Genomic DNA, 23775 nt, shown 5'->3' with positions numbered 1-23775 from the left:
TCACACATCTGAGCACCTTTGGAATAAAACAGGGGGGACACCAGCCCTGGGACTCCCCTTGTCCCCAGAAAATCAATCCCAGAGCCTTCTTACTGACCCAGAATGTTTTATTTTCTCAACCCATATTTAAATGTTCCACCCACATTTAAATGTTAATTTTGCAAGCTCCCAGTCCCACCAAAAAGCTGCTCCACCCTTGAGTTGTTTTGGTTGTTGATTGTCTCTAGGCCATCACTTGGTATTTAGGGCTCTCAATGAATAAATCTTTTCCCCCTGCACTATTCTTTTCTCAAAAATATTTTCCCAGAGCAGATTTTGAGAACCTGGTACTATATTTTTAGCAGGTTTAACAGATGCTTTTCTCCTACCCTATTGCTAACCCTGTCACTCTGAATTGGAAGAGTAATATCCTATAATTTTTCCAGCACACTTTTTATTTCAATTTACATTTTCTTTCTGGGCCTTTGAGAACCAAATCACTGCAACTGAGCTGCAGAAGGGAGTGAATGGGTGAATTAGCTGCTCCAAAAGAAGCAGATGAACCACTTGTCTGATTTTCTCAAATTTATTTGTTTAAAATTATTCACTTAAAAATTCCTGATCTGCAAATTATTCATTAGTGGTTTGGTATCAGTATTCAAAATTCAAGCTGCCGTGGTCGATTTTTGATTGGACATGTGAAACCATCTCTCATCTGTGTTTTCTCATTGTACAAATGCAACTTTGAATCTATTTTCTGTTTTGAATAATTCATAAAACCAGTTCAAAATTTGCAAGTATTCACTATTTCTAAATGGGTTTTGAACCCAGAGGGTATATAAGCATATTGCTGGTGAATTTTTTTATTTTTTTTTAATATATCCTTCCTTATGAAAGACCTTTGACACTGATTTGGGCCAGTGGAACAGCAGAGACTCCATGTGACAGTTGTGGGTTACTAAAGAAAATTCTGTTTTGCAATGCCTAAACATCAAAACCCAGAATAATCCACAAACTGAGCTATTTTTGCTGGATGTAGAATCCCTAAAGGATGATCTCTGGTAATGGGCTTCTCAGCCTCTCAAAGTGTGCTAGAGTAGCAGAGAGTGCTTTCACATACATTGCAATGCAATAATGTCCTTTCAACAGCTCTGTTACAGATTTCTTTGGGAGGAAAGAGAAAGGGTTAATCAAACCACAAAATGCAGGCTCATTTCAGCTCAGGGCACCTGGAAAGATGCCTTAGATGTCTGCTGGAAGCTGGGCATGCTGAACAAACAACATCAATGTACATCTATACAAGGTTCCCTGTAGAAAAGAACTGTACTGCTGAAAGTAATGCCCTCCTAGACTGCAAATACCAGCTCTCTGTGCTCATGAACTGCAGTGGTGGGCACTCAAGCCACAGCTCTTTTCACATGAGGGAAAGGCAGAGACTGTGCAGACAGGCATCACTGTCACCATCAGGAGTGGCATTTACACAATCCTCTTTCCTAGGATGCACAGGCAAGCATTTCCACAAAGAACAGATATTTTCTGAGCATCCATGCAATCAAAACCTCTTTGGACAAAGCAGATTAAATGAGGAGTCCGAGCTTGGCCAGGGATGGGGGCACCCAAAGTGAATATTTGTGGGAGCTGCTCTCCACCAGGGCTGTCCTGCAGAAGCAGACAGAGCTGGGCTTGGAAACAAGGAGCAGAAACTCCCCCAGCTGTGCATGTTGGTGTCATGCTTGATGTTCCTTTCAATTGTTTCCTCTGACCTATAAATATTATCTGGAGCTTATCTAGCCTGAGCTTCAGCCAATTAATTCTGAGCTATGTCCCAGTCTCTGCTGACAGCAGGTGGATTATTCCATTGCATGGTCAGTTTGGGAAAGACATCAGCCTGGGCTTAGCATCATTCAGAGGCTGGAGGTGTTGCAGTCAGCAGCTGCTTCACTCACTGCTCAGGCACTGGAGGCAGAGGTGAGAGGCTGGAGCCCCAGACAAGCTGTCACCAGAAAGCTCATGGGAAAGTGAACTCCCAACTCATTGGTAAGAACAGAACGCTCAGGAAAAAAGTCACAGCCAAGTTTCCTTGCCTATGGCATTCACTGAGAAATCCTCTTAAACCAGGACTAATGTCATCACTCCACAAAAGTCCGTTATCACAAATCCATCATCTCCATTGCAGCTTTTGTGTTCAATTTAATTGACAAAACATTAGTCCCAACCAGGCTTACAAAAGCCCAGCCTGATTGTCATGTTCTGATTTCAAGGATAAGGGGAGATGAGGGTTTCTCCACCAATTCCTTCCAAGATTATCCTGTCTTTCAAGTCTTCACACTTGGAGAAAGCTATTTTCTTAAACAATTGCTTTGTTAGGGATGCTGGCACCTCCTTCCCCTCCAGCCATCTCCAGCAATGTCTGTCATGCAGCAGGGAGGGGAAAACGTTTCTAATTCTCAGTTTATGCCCTGATGCCCCACTAGTTTCACCAGGAATGAAGATTGTTCTTTCCTTCCCTTTTCCATCTCCCCTGCCATGGAGGCAGGGGCTCACAAGAGTTTTGGGTAGTAGAACTGTCTGCAAAATAGCTCAAGCACATCTCAGCAATGGATTTGAAGGCCAGACATCTCAAAAGTTATTCAACAAATCCACTAGGCAGGATACTGTAGATGCTTTTATAAAAATGAAATTATATGTATTTTTCACTCTCCTCAGTAACTTTTGTGAGTGGTTCTAACACAGCATGTTCCTGGTGTTTGTCTGGAGCTGCTGAGTTGGTAACTAGAGGTCTGTATTCCCCACTGAGCAGCTTTCCAAATTTCCTGTTTGCTGCCAGATTTCCTGTGTGCTTGTATGAGATCTACTCGTGGATGTTCAGGCATTAAATGCATCATCACTTTCCCTGAGCACTTATACAAAAATAAAGGAATTGCATTTTCCAAGATAGTTCCTGGAAAGCACTTGCTCTAAGATTTCTGCTTCAAATACTTCACTGTCAGACAAGTAAAGAAGCAGCTAATAATCCTTGAATCTGAGATGAACATTTTGAAACAGTCTTTGTCTCCCTAGTTAAAATTGAATTGAATTAAATTATGCCCTTGTGTCGGATTGTCTTTAAGTGACAATTAAAAACTTGCTGTGTGAAGTAAATATTGATGGCTTATGATTACTTTAATTGTTTTTTTCCATCTGTATTCCCTGTTGATTAACAAGGTGATTTCTGTTTGCTGTACCAGTAATTACACAATCTGCTGTAATGAGTTGTTCCCAAACAGCACTGAAATCCAATTTGTATTCTTGGGACATTACCCTGTGTGCATGTGAATTTTGTCTTGTTTCTGCTCAGAAAAGCACACAGGAGCAGAATGACAAAAACACAGCCAAGGCAAATTAAAGATAATATGTCTTGTCACTTGGAGCAGCATCTTAAGAGAGAACTTATTAGTGTTCTCTGTGAGTTGTCAGAAGTCCATGGGTACAACAGGGTATTGTAACTTCAGAGTTCAGTTTTTGACTTTTATCTTTTTCTCAGTTCCTCAAAGCAAATGCACATGTGGGATTTTTGAAGTTGTCTCAGTGCACATTCTCCCAGATAAGCAATAGGAGTGAAAATCCCCTTCCAGAAGCCAGGGAGCCTGGTTGTGAAGTAAAAAAAAAAAAAGAAAGAAGAGAAAATTGCTCTTTTAATACATATTGGCTAATTCAGGATAAGTGAAAAGAAAAAAATGTAGATGAAGATAAGTGGTTTTAATGTGTGTTAGCAGGTCAGCCGAGGCTGTAAATCTCCCTTCTGCCACCCCACACCTTATCTCAACATAGCACATGCAAAAACATCCAAATGTCTGGTCTTATCTTGGTTTGCACCTCATGTCCACTACCACATGGATGCTAAAAGGGGAGAAGCCAGGCTCTGCCAAGAGGAAGCACAGGCTGAGTTTCAGACAAGGCTCAGCAGGACCAAACATGCTGCAGCTGCAGGAAAAGGGGTGGGAAATGGAGGTGAGAAGTCCACAGTGAGCCTGGTTCACCATCTGCCTGCACCTTGCAAAGTGGTTGGGAGATAAATAATTACTGCAAATGCTGATGAATTTCAATTGCTGAAGCAGATTTTCAACTTTCAAAAGTGCTGTAAAAAAAACCCATCTCCACTCAGATTTCGCTGAGCTAGATTTATCAAACATTTTTATTTCTCGAAGTCATTTAAAAATGGAGCACTTCTCAGTGCCCTTTTTTAGAAGACTATGCTTTAAATGAGAATAATTAATAAAATCCTGGAGTTCTTGCATGCAGCTTGCTTGGCCCTTACCATTACTAGGAGTGAATCCAAATTCCATGCACAGGGATGTTCTCCTTGCATGGAAGAGCTGAGACTGCATTTAACAGTCCAGAGTCCCACAAACTCTCCAGGGACAGAGGAGGATGGGGATTGTCCCACAGCTCCTCTCCCTGATGAGCAGCACCTTTGAAACCCCAACTTTCAGCCAAAAAAAAATATCTTCCCACTATCCAGGATGGTCAGGAGCAGCTCAGGAGACTCCTCATGAGGAGGAGGGGAAAGGAAGAAATGCAGGGATAGAAGCAGCCTGCAGAGGGATGGGGATTCTTTATTAGTGAGGGGGAGATGAGAGGAATTGGGATGAAACTTGGAAGCTGTGCCTTGGTGGTGCACAGACCTTGTGCAGACCCTGGTATGGCTGATTTTGGGATGTTTGTGCTAAGGCAAATGAAGTTTAACATTCCTACTTTTAGTATGTACTCCTACCTGTGCCATTACCCTTCCTGGCAAAAGTCGGGGATCCTGCAGGTCTTCAGAGTGCCTCTCCATTCTGGCATATTTAATACAATATGGACATATTCAATACAATTCAGGGTCAACCAGGTTCAAGAACCCAACTAAACTGAGCCGATTTTCAAGCTAAAACTCTCACATTTAACACAAAAATTTGATATTTTTTTCATATTGATTTGGAACATCTGATTAAACAAATACTTTAGGGAAACAAGCAAATCCAGAGCAGCACCTTGAGGGGGCAACACAAGCAAATTTTTCTCCTTTGTTTTTTGTTTTGTTTTGTTTTCTTGCTTGTTTGATTTGGTTTGGGGCTTTTGTAGGCTTTTTTTTTTTTTTTTTTTTTTTTTTTTTTTTTTTTTTTTGCTTTTGTTGCTGTTTTCATTATGTCATGTCTAAGTAGGGTTGAGCCTAATCCCATCCAGAAGGAAACTTGGCTTTACCTCAGCACCTCAACTCCCACCAGCTGGGATAGAAATGCTGCAGAGTCCATGGGGCTGAGCCCCAGGGAAATGCTCTGTCACTAATCACCCTGGCATTATGTCCTCACATAATAAATAATAAACAAGTCCACTCCTGACTACAGCATTCAGCATCAGGAAGATTCCCTGGGATGAAACATGGGATGCTTTGGAGATATTTTTAAGGGAGAATGTCTTTCCTCTCCACCTGCCCAAAGTCCAGGCTCATCTGGATGAGAAGCAGAATAAAATTGATGATGCAGAAATTGTTTTGCTCTAAACCATAATAGAAACCAGACTTTTCAAGGCATCTGCACCTGCACAGCCACTGCAGAGGGAGCCCTTGGGACTTGGCCAAGCTTTGTCTGATGGAGTTACATCATGTGATCCCCAAAATTCACAGGAATCCCCAGCAGGCTGCCTAGGGAAGTAGTCACAGCACCAAGCCTAGCAGAGGTTGGACAATGCTCTCAAGGTGTGACTTTTGGGGTGTTCTGTGCAGGGCCAGCAGTTGGATTCCATGATCTTTGTGCATCCCTTCCAACTCAGCAGATCTGTGATCCCAGCTGATTCTGTGATCACCTCTCAGTGCTAACAAACAGGATGTCAAGGTGGGGCAAAGGTGCCTGTTTTCTGCAAAAAGGTGAATTGAGACAAGCTGAAAATCCATTTGTAAATGGTGAGGGGGAGAAAACTGCAGATCAATAAGTCAGTTTGCTGCCTGGCTGGGTGAGAGCTCACAGCCCTGGGAAATGAGCTGAGGTTTAATTCTTGGTTCTCAGCCATCTGCCCTGGGAATTGACTGGAGCTGTTAGAAAAGCCTGAGCAGGTGTAGGGGAGGTGACAGATTAAGAGAACAGCAAGACATAAAGAGGTTCTTCTGGAAACCGCCAGGAAGCAATTAGGATGCAGGAATGATTTATTTAAAAGCATTTAGCCCAACAAGAGTGACACATGCTGTTTGCAACAAGGCTGCCCCCTCAAAAGGAAATGTTGCCTTGAAAAGCTTGGACAGGAGGACCTGGAGACAAGCTGAGAACAAGGAATATTAACAGAATTTTGTAGCCTTAGTCTGAGTAGTAGCTGGAGAAAAAAAATTTAAAAGAAGGTGGAAAAGTCCTGGAGAAACAGAAAGAAAAAAAAAAGAAGTGGATGAAGTAAACGAGTTTTTAAACCTGAGTAATAGGAAGTAGCACTGGGCTTTCCAGGAGGTAATTTTTGTTTATAATTAATCTAGGCACTCGTGTAGCCCATCATGTTATAATTCCTGAGAGCACTCCAGGAGCAGTAATGAACTGCTGCAGAGGGGGAAGCCCTTTGATAGCTCATTTCCAGACACGTTTTCACCTCCAGGCCATGGACCAACCGCAGAGCAGCCTTAAGGAGTTTGCAGTCTTTACCTGAACATGAGAGCTGTGATTCAAGGAAACAGGGAGCAGAGATGGGAATTTAGGTCACCTTAGTGTCTCTCTAGTGTCCTATTTTTCAGACTATCCTTTAACTTTGTGCCTTTCTTTCATAATGTGCAATTTCTGGATTGGCAGGTGCAATCATACAGTTTGGCATCTGTATGGCAGAAAATGCAGTGTCAGAATGAAAGGACAAAGGGATATTTTAAAAAATAAAATGACAATAAAAGTCTGCTCAGAAAGGGTGGATGCTGAAAGGGATACCAACCTCATTAAAAGCTCCCTTTTCCCAACCATATTTTAAACAACCAAAGAAGATCCATGTATTTTAGTTTGTTTGCAAAGTTCCTTTTCCCTGTGGTTTTCCAGCTTGCATCTGGGGTAAAGATTGAATTTTGTACCTTTTCAAATCAAGGGGAGAAACTTGTAACTTCAGACTTGGCTCTTGAAGAAACTGGGCAGTGAGGAGATCTTTGAGTGATCCTATCTTTGGCAGCAAAGACAGGAGAAGCCAGGCTGGATTGAAAAGAGGCACCCACAGCAATCCAAGCACTATTTCCTCTATTTTTATTTTTTTTAAGGCACAATTAGAGAGGGCAAGACAGCTGTTTCTGGGGCACACAAAAAGCTATTTGAAAGCACCAGGAGCCTGCATTAGCTGGAACTGCTTATTTAAATAAGTGGCCAGAGCTTTCAGCTCAGCTGCTGTGCTTCCATTCAGATGTCTTTCCTTTTTTTTTTTTTTTTTTTTTTTTTCTGCCTGCTGTTCCCTCCCCTTTAATTTGAACAAGCAGGTTAATTTGATGAAATCCCTGGCTGCATAAAGCATATGCTGTTGGCCATTCCAGGGAGGAAGTCTCCCCTTATCCCTGAGACAGACTCACAAGGCATTGCTCTCAGATGTGTGCAGCAGCAGGCATTTAGTGGAGATTCTGGCTGGTTTTAGGATTTATATGATTATCCAAGGATGATTTTTGCTGTTGCTCAGGCAGAATTCCTTGTTTTCAGGGCTCTGCTGTTAATTCACCTCAGTGGTGGTCAGGGGTTAATTAAAACAAGCAATTTGTGCTGGGTAGTGCCTGCCTTGGAATGGTGTTGCTCCCAGCCTGGTCCAGGGGATGCTCCCAGGTTATCTGAAATCATGTGCTTTTAGGAATGAAAAACATTTAAAAAATTAAAATTTTAAAAAGAGAGGAGCAGCCTTTATTCCAGCTCAGTTTATTCCAGTTTTCTCCCTGCTCCACCAGCCCTGGGTGAAACACTGCTCCCAAACTCTGTGCCCTCGACTCCCTGTGACCCCCCCATGGACTGGGAGTCTGTGGAGGCTGCTAATATAATATTAAAATGTGTTCATGTAAAGAGGAACCCACTGCTGTTGTAAATGCAATCAGTCTTTGGGAAGAAAAAAAAAAAAATCCCTCTATGATTTTCTAATTAAAGGCCTTTTTCCCTCCGTGTGCTGCATTATCACAGTCCCTACTTTGTAATTGTTTTTCTGCCACCTTAAAATTCTCTTCTGGTGACTTTACTGAGTTTACATTGGTTTACAAGACTGATTGCTTAGGTCAGTGTCAGATAATGAAGACACATAAAATTATTGTAGTATTTTATCTCTATGTGTTCATGGTGAATAATTTAAATAGTCAGACAATGCACGGTCTGTAACTGGTGAATGACTGAGACCAGTGTGAGCACACAGGGAATTTAGCACTATCCAGGTGCCACCTGGACACATACACAATTCATGTTTTTTACATTAAGAATGACACAAATTCTGCAAAACAGTGAAATTATGAAATTGGAAATTACTGAAAAAATGTTCTGTTTCCTGGACAAGACTTTGAGGTGGATTTTCAAAATTATCAAGGCATTCAGAAATTACTCTCATTAGAGTTATATTATGTATGTATTTAATTTATACAGCTATCGGTGAGGCTAACCTTTCATCAGAGATCCTTCCCTGTGTTCTAGCACTCTAAATTCATTGATTCTTCTTGATTTTGTTCTGGAAACACATATGGATGTTGTACAGAGGGACACTCCAGACCCAAAGCACATAGATACCAGGAGATTGGCTTTCCAAACACCAGCTACAGGTTTATTAACCCCCATGGCTGGTGTTTCTAGTGCCCAGTGAACCAGAATTAAAAACTCTCTTTTTTCCCTTGATCATGAGACTGAAAATGACAACTGTAAAATCTGTGGGGTTCATTTATCTCTCCCTTTGCCCAGCTCCAGGCATCTGACATGCAAATGATTGCAAAATCTGTATAGATAAATTTGTGTGTGGATGTATGTGGGAATATAGAAATATGTGGCAATGTAGAAATAATGTGGGAATATAGAAATAGGGGGAATATAGAAATATATGGGAATATAGAAATACAGGTCTATATTTATTGACCTAATGTTCTTATAGATGCACAGATAAGACTATCTCTGGGCAAAGAAAGTCAGGAACAGGGGCAAAAATCTTCCCTGAGTGCCAGGATCAGAGAGAGCTCCACACTCTCTGCCTGCCAATGATAGCAAGGAGATGAATTGTTTAGGTAGGACCTACAGGGCTTTGCCAGGAGCCTGAGATTTGTTGGGAAACTCTGCCATTGAGCTGGGCAGTAAATGCTGACTCTTTCAGAATTTCTGCTCTTTTGGGCTGGAAAAAATTTTGGGAAGTGTCTGACAGCACTGAGGCTGTGCTGAGATGACCCAGGGAATGCAGAAGGGAAGAGCTGCCACATGATTGACATCCCAGCCCATGAGATTAGTGAGACCTGTGTGTCACAGGCTGAAGTCTGCAGAGGCAGGATTGCACACACTGATCTGTGAGGACCTCTCTCCCCTTAGGGACCCTCATTGCTGGACTTCAGGCTAGGCAGGAAATTCCAGTGACAGCATTGTTCTGGAGACTTCAGGGTCACCAAATGAGCAGCAAGTCAAGGGGATAAGTCTGGACCTAACCTGGGGAAATTATTCCCTGATTAAGTTAAATGGAAATGTGAAAGTTTCCTAGTAAGATTTAGCAAGTTCTGGAAATTATTCCAAGCAGTAGTGACTCCTCGGATTCACTTGCTCTCCACCACGTTACAGTGCTGCTTCAGGGGGAGGTTTTTATGAAAAAAACTACAAAACTGTTTGCAAACAGGTACTGAAAGGATTAGAAATGTGTGTATGACTTATTCTGGAGGTTACATTGACCCTAGAGGTGTTTTCTGGGTGCCAGCACATTTTAGATTCTGAGCGTAGCACAAAGCAGAACTTTAGAGCAGCTCTGGGCTGCATAGCCTTGCAACAGAAAAAAAAATAACAGAAATAGCTGACTTCACCTTTTGTTGTGATTATGTGGGGCAGTCAGCACCAATTTTGAAAACTGCTTGATTTTTTTCCTAAAAATAACCTTCCGGGTCACTTTTAATCAAGTCCAAATGGCCAAGTCCCTGCGTTGGTAATTCTTCCATAAATAAAATTTGACAGGGATACCTTCAAAACCAACATCCAAGCATTTAAACAAGTTGTCTCAAACTCTGTTCTGACTCCAGCTTTGTAAATCATTGCAAATATCACACAGCTTCATGACCTAATCCTCTGCAGAGATATCTAATGCTGTGTAAATCTGTGTTAGGAGGGCAGCACCACCTGTGATGTGTTTCAGGGTGACATTTGTGGCACTAAAAAGAAAATGGGAACTCAGATGCAAAGTCTGGTCTTGGAGGATTTGAACTAAAACCCTTCTGCCTTGGAGAAAGGGCAGTTATGGGATACAAATCCAGGATGAGGGAGGGATTGTGCAGATTCTCCAACCAAAGCAGTTTGAAGACCTTGATAAAATCTGAATTTCAGTCATCGTGAGTGAAGCTAGCAAAGAAGGGTGTTGGGTAATCTGTGTTTGATTAACTTTCATTTAAATATCTACATTCATTTTACAGATCAGTTTTACAAATTAGTGAGCTTCCCTTGGTATGTGATCTTGGTTTCTGTCTCTGAGCTCACAATCACTGAGCTGTTTTTCTCATACCTTCAGCCTTTCTGGATGGGAACCTCCAAGGCTTGGTGAGGTTAAGGCTGTTTTCTGCACTAAACTTCCCACCAAAAACAGAAATATGTGCCACAGTGTTACTCCTATCATGATTTCTCCTTAATGCCAGTTATTTTTTAGACTTTTAAGATGACTTTAAAGATGGCCCATTAGCAGATAATATGTGCCAGGAGATCAGGGTCACTGCCCCACCCGGCTGCAGCAGATGGGGACAGAATTCACATTTCTGGTCACATCCTGCATTGCAACCCAAGACAGGGGCCTAAGACATCAGACCCTGAGCCCAGTCTGCTGTCACTGTGGTGTTCTCACAGGGCACTCAGCACTAAAAGGCAGAAGTGTTTACTAAGCCCTCCCTTCTGCCCCAGCTGCTGGGTCTGTACAGAGGTGAGTCTGTGTCACCCCTGGTTAAAGAGTGACACGTTTCAGGGTGACAGCCAGCCTCTGTGCCACTTAGCCCTCTGCAGGGGTGGGGGCTGAAATCCTGGCAGAAACCCAGCTCAGGCTTGGTTTCTCTGAGACCTCCTGCCCTTAGTCACCACATGACACAATAAAGCCATCAGCAGGTAAATAATTCAACAAATTGGGCAAGTTCTTACAAAGATGCTTAGCTGTGCAGACAGTGCTGATGTGTAAATAAATGCATATTCAGGAGAAAGGCTGCTCTAAAGTGAACACAGTCTTGGGGCTTAGGGACCAGGCTGGTCTTGCCCTGATTTATCCCAGACCTCATGGGTGGTGCTGGGCTGGTCAGCCAGCAGTGGGCTTCAGAGTAAAAACCATCCCATCCTAAAATTAAAACAAGGTTTCCCTCTGGAGCTGTCAGTGTTTAAGGGGGTGCTGGAGTTCCCTTACACTAAGCACCTATTTTTTATAATGTAGAGGAGTCCCTGCTTTTAGCTGCTATCTTGAAAATGGCAACAGCATCCACTCCTCAGAGATGAGCTTTGCACATTCCCTCCCATATGTGAACATGGGATATCCAATACTGTGATAACTGGGGCTGTGACAATGGTAAGGAAAAAAAAAAAAAAAAAAAAAAAAAAAAACAACAAAAAAAAAACAGATTAAAAAGGAAGAAAAGGAACTGTGATAAGCAATATACACAGGATTTTCCTTCTAGAAAATAGTGTTTTATAGTGCGTGGTGATTAATTCTGGTAGAGTTTTTTTTGTTGTTTTGGGTTTTTTTAATGCATGCAAATTGGCATGATACCTACAGTGTTGGAGAGCTGTTTGTTTTCACTCCCAGCTCAGTAAGATTTCAGGCTGTGAACACTGATTTAAGCATGCAAAAACCTTATTGCTCTATGTGTTCATAACCTCCACTCAGTTCATTCAGAATCCAGTCCTGTGCCTGATACCACCCACATTTCTGACCAACTAGGGCACTACAAAAGCTCTGGGAACATGAAGATCATGGGAACACCTCCATGCTGCTTCCAAATTCAGGAAGTTCATTTCAAAGAAATAGTCTTTGACAGGTGTGAGCCTCAACACTGAGCACCTGTCAAATTTCCATCCCCTTTAGAGACTGTGCAGAAACCAGAAAATTGAGTAAGAGCAGGATGGAAGAGCCATGCACATCATTCTTTTAAGGTCTGTGGTGTAGTCATGTCTGCCAGCAATGTAGAAGACTTGTTTCTAACCACTTAGTTGAAGACCAGTGATTAAATGTAAATACCAAAATCCTTTATCTCTGCTGGAAAAGGTTAGATGTGCTTTCTTCCAAAAAACTCTAAACTGTAACACTTGCCTGACTTGTATTTTGGGTAGTGAAGACACACAAACCTCAGGGAGTGCACAGAAAACAGCACAGAGTGGTGGGTCTGTTGATGGTGACCACCTTTCTCATCCATTTGTGGAGGATCATCCTTCCTCCTGTGTGGATCCAGTGCTCCCATTTCCCATTCCCAAATCCAGTGACTCCCATTTCAGACTTTTTTTCCCCCACTGTTCCACTAACCAGCTGTTTCTTTCCAGGGAAGAAATTCAGAAGAGAAGGGACGTGGCAGGAGTGTTCTACCAGGTTGAATTTCCCCTTTGTGTCTCCCCCAGGTGTCTCTGATCAGCCTGGTTGCCAACACTCTGGGATACTCCGAGATGGGACCCATCAAATCCCTCAGGACCCTCCGTGCCCTGCGGCCACTGAGAGCCCTGTCACGCTTTGAAGGGATGAGGGTAAGGGACAAGCATCCAGCAGAGCTCAGCTTTGTGGGGATCCAAGTGTGACAGGGGATTGTGGCACCTGCTCTGGTCAGCCAAAGCAAATTAATGATTGTTCTTTATCAAAGCAACAAAGAAATCCTTCCCGGGTCTTGGCTGCTGTTGTATCATCACATCTTTATCCTTGGGTGGATTTAGTGATAAACTAATCCTGCTGCCTGACTTGTCACACTATGCCTTAAAAAAAAGCTTTTTGGATGAGGAAGCATCTGGCTATCAATTATCTCTCAATTATAAGGTGTATCAGGGGAACAACCAAGCTAAGGTTTGCTCCCTGCTTTGACACCTCTTAAAATGAGAGTGACTGGGAAGTTCTTAAGGAAGTTTTCACTAATAATCAAAGCAAAAATTGGAAATGCTAAAGATTGGGAAAGCAAATGAATGAATGGTTTTTTCCCCTCTTTGAACAGATTGCAGTTTTAATGAGGAATATTGAGATTAACATTAAAACCATGCAGCTTCTGCTTGTTGCTCCATCTTATGCATCCATTTCTTTCTTTTCTGCATTCCTTTGCCACCCTGACTATATTCCCACAGCATACCTGTTTATTTGTTAAGCCTACCTGCTAACAAGAATCAATTATTGTTTAGATAAGCACTTTATTTAATTCCTCACACCATGCATGACTTGCAGGTGGTGACAGCTGTGTTCTGTGTGAGCTGAGGTTGCTGCTAACCTTGCAGATTGCATAGCAAAGTATAGCAAATCTGTGACAAAATTCTGTGACAAACCATATTGATGATCCCAAATCTCTCTGCTAAGCCAAGGAAAATGCTACATATTTCACAGTGATGTATATTCAGGGTAAAGCTTTCCTGCAGACAAAATTTTGGTCCCAATCATCAGTGACTAAATGTGTATTTCATGCACTGATCTCCCAGCCATGAATTATTCTCACTGCAAAGCTCTCACAGCAAGAGACTGAAGGCAGGAGAGCCTGACAACTGAGATGAGTCAGGAAATATGGTGATACAGCAGCACAGGAAAACCCCACATCCATTCTTTTCCTCTTCTGTGGATGGCCAGATTTGGTAATGTAATGCCTTGTTCCTAAGATTTTGTGATTAGCTAAATCACATTATTTTTGTGGATGATGATGAGGCAAGTAGATTCTAAGGGTTCTGTTTATCCAGGCACCCAAACCTGATCTGTTTTGGTCATCACAAACTTTCAGGCAATATTTTGCAGGTAATTGACCAAATAAAAGAAAACCAAGGTGCAAAGACACAAAGTGAGGTTGCACTACTGACAATAATTAAAGCTCTCACTCCTGTCATTTGATGACCTCATTCACAGATGGAACTATTTCAGCATTCAGTATTAGCAAAAGCACTCTGGTTTAACTACCAGATTCTACACAGATTCTCTCAAATCAGTTTAGATCTGGCTTATGAAGGCTTAGCTTTCACTGGTGGATTTACAAGCCCAAGCAAAGCTCAGTGGGTTCTAAGCTGTCATACAATTGTTTACTCATGATTTCACATCAGTTTAACTAAATTGGATTCAAACCTGAATAGCAGTGGGGAAATGAGCCAAAAACATCAGAAAATCATTAGTACAATAGAGAAAAAGTAACATGAACAACTCCTCATTTCTCTCTGACAATAATAAGAGGCTGCTTGGTGAAGATCTTAACATGGATCAGCCCAGCAAATTTCACATTTCCTTCCCACATGCTCATTCTTACAGGCCACTCAGTCCCTGACTCAATATCCCTTTTCTTTCCTGTGCCATTGCTGCAGGTGAAATATATTCAGTCATTCTGAGCTATCAGAGGTGGTGAATTAGCTTGTAAACCATGATAAAGTATAATTGAGAATACGTGCTATTGGAAAAGCAAATCATTTTAGTTTTAGTTTGTCTAACCACACTTAACAAGACTAGGGACAGTTAGACCTTTCATTATTAGGAGTTCATATGCTCCAAAATGCACAGGAAAATTGCCAGCACAGTGATGGATTAAATAATGATAATGTTGAGAAGCAAACACTGACAGTGAGAAAATAATAATAGTTTACTCTAATATAATGCCTCTTTCTTGAATAACTGAAACATCTCTGCAGGGCTAGAACAGGAGCAAGAAAGTTCTCATGTACTGCAGTAAGAGACTTATTTCCTTGATGTTGTGCCTAAATTTTGGAGGCAATTTTCCATGAGACAAAGGCACAGAGCAGCACTTGGGTGGCCAAGAGAACCTGTTGCCATCAGTCCTCAGTTCTTTCCTTATCTTCAGTTTGGGACCTGTGCAAGTTTGGCACAATTCTCAGCAGCTCCTGTGCCATGAGAGGTCTGCAAAATAAGGATGAGCTGGTGCCATCCTGCCCCTCAATCCTCAGAAAAAGACCCAGAAAGAGCAGGATCCCACCTGAGTACTGTAGACCCAGAGGATTTACACTCATGAGCCCAGAAAAAATAAATCTGCCTGTCCCAAATAATGACATCTCTCATGTCTCCTCGTTGGTTGTCCATCAGGGAATTATTTCAGAGGTGGCACTTCCCTGCAAGGGAGGTTATTGCAGTGTTTCAGAAGGATGATGAGAGACCATTAAATGTGAAAATGATACTGGGCAAAGTCATGGTGAGACTGCTACAAGATATATGCAGGAAAGAAACAGCATAATTAATGCTTGTTAGCATGATTTCATGGGAATAGTTCTTGTAAAACTGATATGGGCCTTTGATTTGATTACAAATTATGCTGATGACAGTAACTGCTGATACAGAATGCTTGGATTTCAGAGAGGAATCTGATACCATGAGACATTGTGATGAAAACATAAGCTTTGTACCAAGACAAGTAAACACATTTTAAAATGGATGATGGATCTCAAAAAGTAATTGTAAGCAGTGACCACACTGTAAATTTGGTGATGAGGATCTCGGGGTGAGGGATTGTTCAGAATGAGATCTTTAATCTGTACTTTAACAGCATCTGGAAGAAAATATAAAATCTTTGCTGACAGCACTCAAAAATGAGTGCAAGTGAAATTACAGATAAGGGAATTATGCTGGCTGATCTGGATCACAGTGAAAAATAGATCTATTGTACAACACACATTTTAATAAACCCACATACAATGACTATTTTGGCAGGAGGAATGTAGGTCACTCTGGGGAATATTTCTTGGAAAACAGCAGCTGAGGAGGACATAGGCATCAGGATGACTGTTCAACAGGACACAGGATTTTGGGCTGGTCTGACAAATGAGGTGACTGTTAGAATCCCTGGATATGCAGGGAAATAGCCCAGCAAACAGAGGGACAGTGCAGTGCTTCCACACTGGAATTCCATGAAAGTGCTGGAAAGGAGGAATTAAAAATGGGAAAGTCTCTGCAGGGGACTATGAGCGTGATTAAAAATCTGAAAGAACCATGATAGCTACAATGAATATCTGATTTTATAATTACCCAGAGCAATGTGCAGTAATTCCCCCCAATGAAGATGGGAATGACAGGAGAAGACATCCAAGAGCAGATGCCTCAAATTCAACAAATTCCACCTAAAAATGCAGCAACTGTTTCTAACACTGGGGACAAAGGGCACCAGGAACAGATTATCTAATAATACATTTTTTCCTCTGTTATTTGACATCATGACACTGTAAATTAGATGTCTTTGCAAAAGATGTGCCTGAGCTTCCCTGGGAGTTACAGTCTGGGTCTGAAATCACTGTGGGGAGTCTGATGGACTCTCTCAGAGCAAAGGGAGGATTAGCTCATCATGCAAGTCTATTTCTGGATTAAAATTCTGAGTCAGCTTTGGTTGAGAGCTGGGGACCAAACACAGGTTATAGATTGCAAGAAGTCAGCTGGAAGGTGGTTTCACCTGTAAAGGTATTGATAGAAACCAACAGATATGAAATCTTTTCTTGTACATGGGTATATAAGTTGTTATTCCAAAGTGCAGCAGAAATTCCTTTCTTTCCATGGCAAGGTATGCAGGTGAATTTTTAGTATAAATTTATGATAATATCCTGACTTTATGTATCCAGGTCTTCCTGTCACTTGTCTCACTGCAAAACAAGAATGTTTCCACCAGAACAAATGGCATCACAGTGGTCTAAGAGCAGAGGCAGCAAGGGAAGAATGAACCCCCTGTGAATAATTCACTCAGAGAGGTGTTGCAGGATTTGCTCCAGCCTCATGTCGTGTTTTGTTATCTACAGGCCACTGAACATAACTCAGCAGAAGGAGAAAAGCAGGATGTGGGCATGGCCATCACTTGTTCTGCTGAAACCTGGATTCTGTGTCCTGTCACTGGGAGCTGGGTTCAGCAGCACATGTAACAAAAGTGAATGTGTTATTGCTGGCATGGGTTAAAACTGAAAAAAAAAAAAAAATATTGTTGTGCAAAGAAGCAAATGAAAATTACTTTGAAAAGTGCAAGGCTATATCCAAACCAGCCCTTGATTTGGAGATTATTTGGCATTTTGGTTAACATGGTAAATTTGGTCTAAAAATGATGAGGTTAGAAACTGATTGACACCCAAAATTGAAAGATAAAATTAGCAAATAAACAAAACAAAACAAAAAACAAATCCCAAGAAAAGTCATCAGGAATGGGCCTATACAGAAAAACAAAACAAAACAATTGGTCAAACAGCTTTTCCTGTGTGAAAATCAGCTTCATTCATAAATACACAAAATATAAATCTGAGTTTTGGAACATCTACATAATTTTGTATTGTGTGCTGTAGAGGAAGCTGCTGCTATACATGCATGAAAACCATTTCATTCCTCTGGGTATTTTTCTTCCACAGCAATGCAAAAATGATGGAGAAGTGAATGTTACACTATTAGCTTGTCAGAAAATTGGACACTAACACAAGAGAAAAGAAGAGCTGACATTTTCCATAATCAAATTCACCAATTGAATAAAGTTTAATTTTTATGGATCAATATCACCTTGTCTCAGTTTCAGAAATGTAGATGGAGAAGGAGAAGAGCTGAGTGGCCACCTATCAGGTTTTAATCTCCAAGGCATGAGAGAGGGATGGAGGGAAATTGATGCAGCTGGGAGGCAGCACAGCCTGGACCATGCAAGGGCAGCATCCCCAAAGGCTGTGCCCATGGAGAAACCTGCTTGGCACAGGAAGGGGAAAACTACACTTTGTGAGAGAGTTCTTATCTCAGGAAATGTCTTGCATGGTGTGACTCTTGGGGTGTCCTGTGCAGGACTGGGAGTTGGGCTCAGTGATCCTCGTGGGACCCTTCCAGCTCAGGATATTCTCTGATTCTCTGAGTCTTTAGTGTAAAGTTTGACATGCACAGATGCTTTAACCCCCTTAAACCCTGACAGTGCTCAAAACAATAAAAAAATGCAGCCTGCCTGCTTGATAGAGTGGTTTTACAGTGCTGCATTCAAACCTGGCAGCTGTAGAGGGTCTGAACTTTGGGTTTTTGCTTGGCTTCAGCATTTCCAGTGCCATCATTCACACACCTTAAAAGCTCCTTCTGCTTTTCATTTTAATGTATGATTTTATGCAGGGGTTTGCAGCCCTGCCTGGGTTAATGTGTAGGAATTTTACAGCATGACATTGGAAAAAAAAATTTTTTTTTGTTAAATTAAAATGATTTTGCTCTTTTAATCATGCATACTGATCAGATAGAGGAAGCTGGCCTAGTACAGTATGTCTCAATCTGTTATTATTTAATTAAGCAACATTTATCACAGCTATAGTTCAGAACCCACTGGCTACAGAGGCCTGAGTGGAGTCAAAGATTTCAGAAGTAATTTTTTTCCATTTTGAGTCACTGTACTGCACCCCAGCCATTCCCAATTAATCACATCATTATTATAGTTTGACTGAAGTGTACTATCCAGAAAGATTTGAGAGGTCAAGACAACTCCTGAAATCAGAGTTTCCTCTTGAAAAAGCACCATCCCTTGGGTGGGATGCCAACAAATTCTTTCTTTGATTACCAAAAGGAAAAAAAAATCCTGTTTGAAGCCTTTAGGGGTGGTCTGGCTCCTTGAGCAGTGTCAGTGCTTATCCACTGTCACCATGTGAGGGTTCAGACTCATTAATCAAGGGCTCACAGCAGCTTGTTAACCAGTGTCCACCCAAGTGCTGACATTAATTCTGGTTTCCCTTTCCTGTTTGCCCCAAGGTTGTGGTCAATGCCCTCGTGGGAGCCATCCCTTCCATCATGAATGTTCTGCTCGTCTGCCTCATCTTCTGGCTCATCTTCAGCATCATGGGAGTGAACCTCTTTGCTGGGAAGTTTGGGAAGTGCATTAATAAGACAGAAGGAGATATGCCTTTGGACTCTAAAATTATCAACAACATGAGTGACTGCATACTTTACAACGTGTCAGGCAACTTCTACTGGACAAAAGTGAAAGTTAACTTTGATAATGTTGGTGCTGGGTACCTGGCTCTGCTGCAAGTGGTAAGTGTGGCCACCAGAAACTAATGGGCAGATATTGCTGATTCTCACTGAAACCATCAGTTTAAAAGCTCAAGTTAACCTCTGGGCTTTGCTGGGTTTTTTCAGCCTTACCCATCAGGACAATGCCTTTCCTCAAGAGTAAATAAATCATGTTTTGCATATTAACTTGGCCTAGAGATATTATGGCAGTTTATGGTTTTGAGTTTCTGCTGTGTCACTAATACAGGTCTCTGGGAGGTGATTGGAGTATTGAGGTGAATTAAAGACCATTTTGTCAATATTGTAATGCAGAGCAAAGTTCACTTCCAGAAAAGAAATCTGTGATACTGGAAAGACAGTCCATGGAGACAGAGTGCACTGCCCTTCCTGGGCAGCCTGGGATTTCACTGTATCCTGCTGGGAAAAAAATGAATTTGTAGTGCCTTCAGTTTCCCAGCTGAAGTTACTGCACAAAGCTGTAGCCTTAATTTATGGCCCTCTGCTCACTTTCCATTTTTGAGAAGGACACTGGTGCCTTTCATTCTGGTTCCTCACCTTGTGTCCACCTGCTAAAACAATGATTCAGGTTGAATCTAACTATGGGCCATGGTGGGTTCAGAGTGCTGACCCTGCCCCCAGCCCAGCCTCTCTGGGAGGGTGGCAAGAGCAGAAAAGAGACTGCTGAGGTTCAAAGATGATGGCAATATTTGAGCTATAAAGGCAGAAGGAAGCCACTTCTGCAACCTTTTTTACCATCAAATGTGAAATATAGATAAATGGGTTGTGTGCACTGAGATTCACGTGTTTTGATACAGGATAACCTAATAGAAAGAGCCACAGAGACTCCACCTTGTCCAGGCCCTGCTGCTGGACTGCTGGGTGGTTTCAGACAAATTGTTTTGTGTTTCAATTCCATGGGGCCCCCACATAAACTAGTGGTTATGATGCTTTTCCCCATTGTTCCTAATCTGGAGCCAAATGATGACAGGGGCTGGATGTGCACTTGGAGTGTTTGCTGTGTTGCATTTTTTGCATGCAGAGTTAAATAATCTCCTTGCTACATCTTTGGACAGGGAGGTTTCTTTCTTGGAATGCCTGTGATGGCATCCCTCAATTCTGGGATAAAAAATTGTGTTCTGGGAGCTCAATTCATTTGTCACATGTAGAATCCAGCCTTTGCAGCAGGGCATTGCCCTCAGCCCCCTCCTGCCCTTCCAAAGGGGCACGAGCCTCCCCCAGCCCTGCTCCTTCCCAAGAAGTGAATTTGTTTTTCCCAGATCTGCTTTCCTCTGTCCCAGATGCATGGAACAGCTCCATGAAACAATTTTCCCTTCTCACAGAAATCCTTGTTCTTATGTGTGCAGTTCCTGGTACACAAACACTTGAGTTTGAGATCTTCTGATTGCTGTCCATTGAGTTTTTGCTTTCACACCCTCTGGAAAGGAGAAACATTGGAATGGGCACAACCACTTTTGATTCTTTCCATGACATCAACTTGCTGAGAGTGAGAGCTTTTATCTGTTGCACATAATTGCAATATTCAGCTCAGCCATGCAGGGTAGATTATTTCACTTGGAACTAACTTTGCCTTTAATTAGATTTTCTGTTCTATGTAGTGTTTTGTTTGTCTTTCATTTAAACATCCAATGTAAATGAGCAAGAATTTCCAAGTTTAAAATATTGTGCCTTACCTGAAGCTTCTTAATTCCTCTGATTACATAACAATTGCTTACTTTTTTGGGGGAGAAATTCCATCAGAGAAGTAGCTATTCCTTCACCATTTCTTCTATAAGAATCAAGGTCCAATTTTCTGAAAATCTTTGGCTTTTCATAAGTTGGCATTTCCTAAGGAATATCCTGGAACAGTCTTTTCTAGTCACTTCTGTTGGGATCAGTGGTGGCAGAAGAAACATAACTGGTTGTAAGGTGGATCTCAGCACATATTTGAAGGCAATGGGCTAATACTGCTCTTTTCCAGTTGAAAATGGATTTGATGACTGCAGGTTTCTTTCAAACTTGTGATCCTGTATTGGATAGAAGAGAAATAGATTTTCCAGTTGCAAAAGTACAAAAGAAGTGTTATAAACCTAGGCCTGAACAAACTGATTTTAGCAGGAAACAAGCTCAGCTCCCATGGCAGGTGGCAGCTCCTTCTTCACAGAGGAAGAGCAGGAGCCAGTTTCCATTAGGGAATTGATTTTGGCTTTAATCCTGCACCTGGAGCTCTCATGTCTGCTGCTGACCACAGGCAATGAGGTGAAGAGGTGACACACACACACAAAGGGACCCAAACCTGGATCTCCTTTGGCAGGAGTGTCACTTACAGGTGCCCCTTGCCAAATATTCTCCATAAGGGGTCACATTTCATCAGCAAATTGGGAATTGCAGGGGCTCAGCTGCCAGCCCAGCTCTCCTGGGGAGACAGACACCTCTGTGCATCCCTGTGCACAGCAGGGCAAGGAGAGATAAACATTTGGGTTACAGCCCTCCAGGATCCAAAACTTGAGCATTTAAGTGCAACTGGTCTTTTCACTGCTGACATTTTCAGCTGCCACAGCATAGATCCCAGTGACTCTGAAGTTCTTTTGGAATGCCTGCAAATCCAAATGGGAATGCATAAAACAAATCTGCTTGATGTTCTGTCTTCTACAGCAGCATGCTTGAAAGAAATGGAAGTTGCTACTATAGAAACTTTAGGGCATGTGTCTGCCCAGAGGAAAGATTTCTGGCAATGTAGTTGAGAACTGCACAAAATTTGCCCCAAATATCTTCTGCTCTTTTCCTACCTTGATTGGGATCCATTGTGTTGTCCTGAAGATGCCACTTGGGGTTAATGAGTCTGAGAAAACATTCATGAGAAGTGTCAAGCTCCTCCAATTAACAGGCTGTCCCAGAACAGGTTAATGAAATAACAGAGGTAACTAATCTGCTCACTCTGCAAGCAAGAGGAATGCCTCATTCATGGGCAGGGAAAGCTTTTTGTCATCACAACTTTTTGACTTGCAAGAAGGATGATTCACTTTCCTGGTGATTTAACACTCCTAAAATCTAATCTAACAGGAAAAAGTCTTCTTACAACCCAGTGTTTCAGTAACAGCTTTTCTGTGCTCCAAATTTTCTTAAAGTATCACAGCATTTCTGCTCTATAACTCTGTATTTGAGCTGATCAAAGAAATATCTTAAATTTCCAGTAGCACTTTTGCATTTCCCTTGTGTAATCCCACCCTTCCACCCTGTGATCACCTCCACATATTTTTTGTGTAATAGATTTTGAAATTTCAGCCATCTCTTGAGAAATACCCAGGAAATAAGTGATCTTTCATGCAGCATCTGGCTTGTTTGGAAAAGTTCTTCTTAGACAGAATGGACTTAGGTTGACTGTATTTTATTTATCTTTGAATATGTCCTATTAGCTCTGTCACTTTGTGACTCCAGATAAGGAATGGGAGAGAACAGAAGCAGTTCTAGACCAGCACAGCAAGCAGGAGCTGCAGAGTTCAAGCAACCCCTCATGCCAGGCTCGAAATCCTGACTGAGCCCATAAATCAGACACAAAATGTGTCTAAAGTTACTGTGTTACACCATCTCCTGCACTTGTGTAAACTGCAATGCCTGACTTTATTGTCACTGTGGACGCCAAATGTGCAAATAAATCTCTGCTTTAGCTTTCAAATTGTTTTTTCATCAATAGTATTGCCCAAAGAAACATTTCAGCAATGTGAAGGCCAGTGTTTCAGCCATGAAAAGCAGGTATTTTTATTGAACAATTTCCTTTCCTAGGAAAAATGAAAAAGAAAAAGAAAAAAAAGGAAAAAGAAAAAGAAAAAGAAAAAGAAAAGAAAAGAAAAAGAAAAAGAAAAAGAAAAAGAAAAAGAAAAAGAAAAAGAAAAAGAAAAAGAAAAAGAAAAAGAAAAAGAAAAAGAAAAAGAAAAAGAAGAAAAAGAAAAAGAGGGAAAAAGGAAAAGGGAAAAAAAAAAGTAAAACTAAACCCCAAAGGCTTACAGATTTAAAGTCTTGCTTTAGTTCAAGGCACCATTTGGTGTGAGGGCAGCCAGTGCCATCCCACCAATCTCCTCCCCACTAATTTGCTGCACTGCAGCTCCAACCACCAGTGAAATAACAAAATGTAATCCCATCCCAGGATGAGTTTATCAGTAGATAATCTCATCACATGACAGTTTCAGTAGAAAATGGTGTTTCTCTGGATAGCTTCCAGGCAGGATAATATCACAAACACTCCCATGAAGATTTTGTCACTTCCTTATCCAGAGTGTAAGTGGTTACTAATTCCAGATAAATAATTTCTTTTCTCAGTGTTATATTTCTTTCATTCTCAGTATCTTTTGCCCTCTGCAGCTGAAGTGTCCAGGGAAGCTTTCCAGATGTCCCACAGATTTGTAATTCTCTTTCTTCTCATCATCTGGGTGAAACAGAAAATGACAGCACTTCATTCTCTTATATTTATTTTTGTCTGATCACTTCATCATCCTTTGCCACAACAAACCACTGTGCCTT

General features: G+C 41.6%; 1 protein-coding gene across 2 annotated transcripts in view; it reads left to right on the top strand.

Moving 5' to 3' along the window:
* Positions 1-23775, top strand: part of SCN5A (sodium voltage-gated channel alpha subunit 5) — a 166901-nt gene that overhangs the window by 134815 nt on the left and 8311 nt on the right. For both annotated transcript variants that reach the window (XM_056485320.1, XM_056485319.1), the window contains exons 21-22: positions 12720-12842; positions 19000-19281. In XM_056485320.1, the coding sequence (XP_056341295.1) occupies positions 12720-12842; positions 19000-19281 (405 nt within the window). The remainder of the gene's footprint in view (positions 1-12719; positions 12843-18999; positions 19282-23775) is intronic.

The sequence above is a fragment of the Oenanthe melanoleuca genome, chromosome 2 (assembly GCF_029582105.1).
Source record: "Oenanthe melanoleuca isolate GR-GAL-2019-014 chromosome 2, OMel1.0, whole genome shotgun sequence".
Taxonomy (NCBI): domain Eukaryota; kingdom Metazoa; phylum Chordata; class Aves; order Passeriformes; family Muscicapidae; genus Oenanthe; species Oenanthe melanoleuca.
The sequence above is the reverse complement of the archived record's forward strand: the minus strand, read 5'-3'. Positions and strand labels throughout refer to the sequence as shown.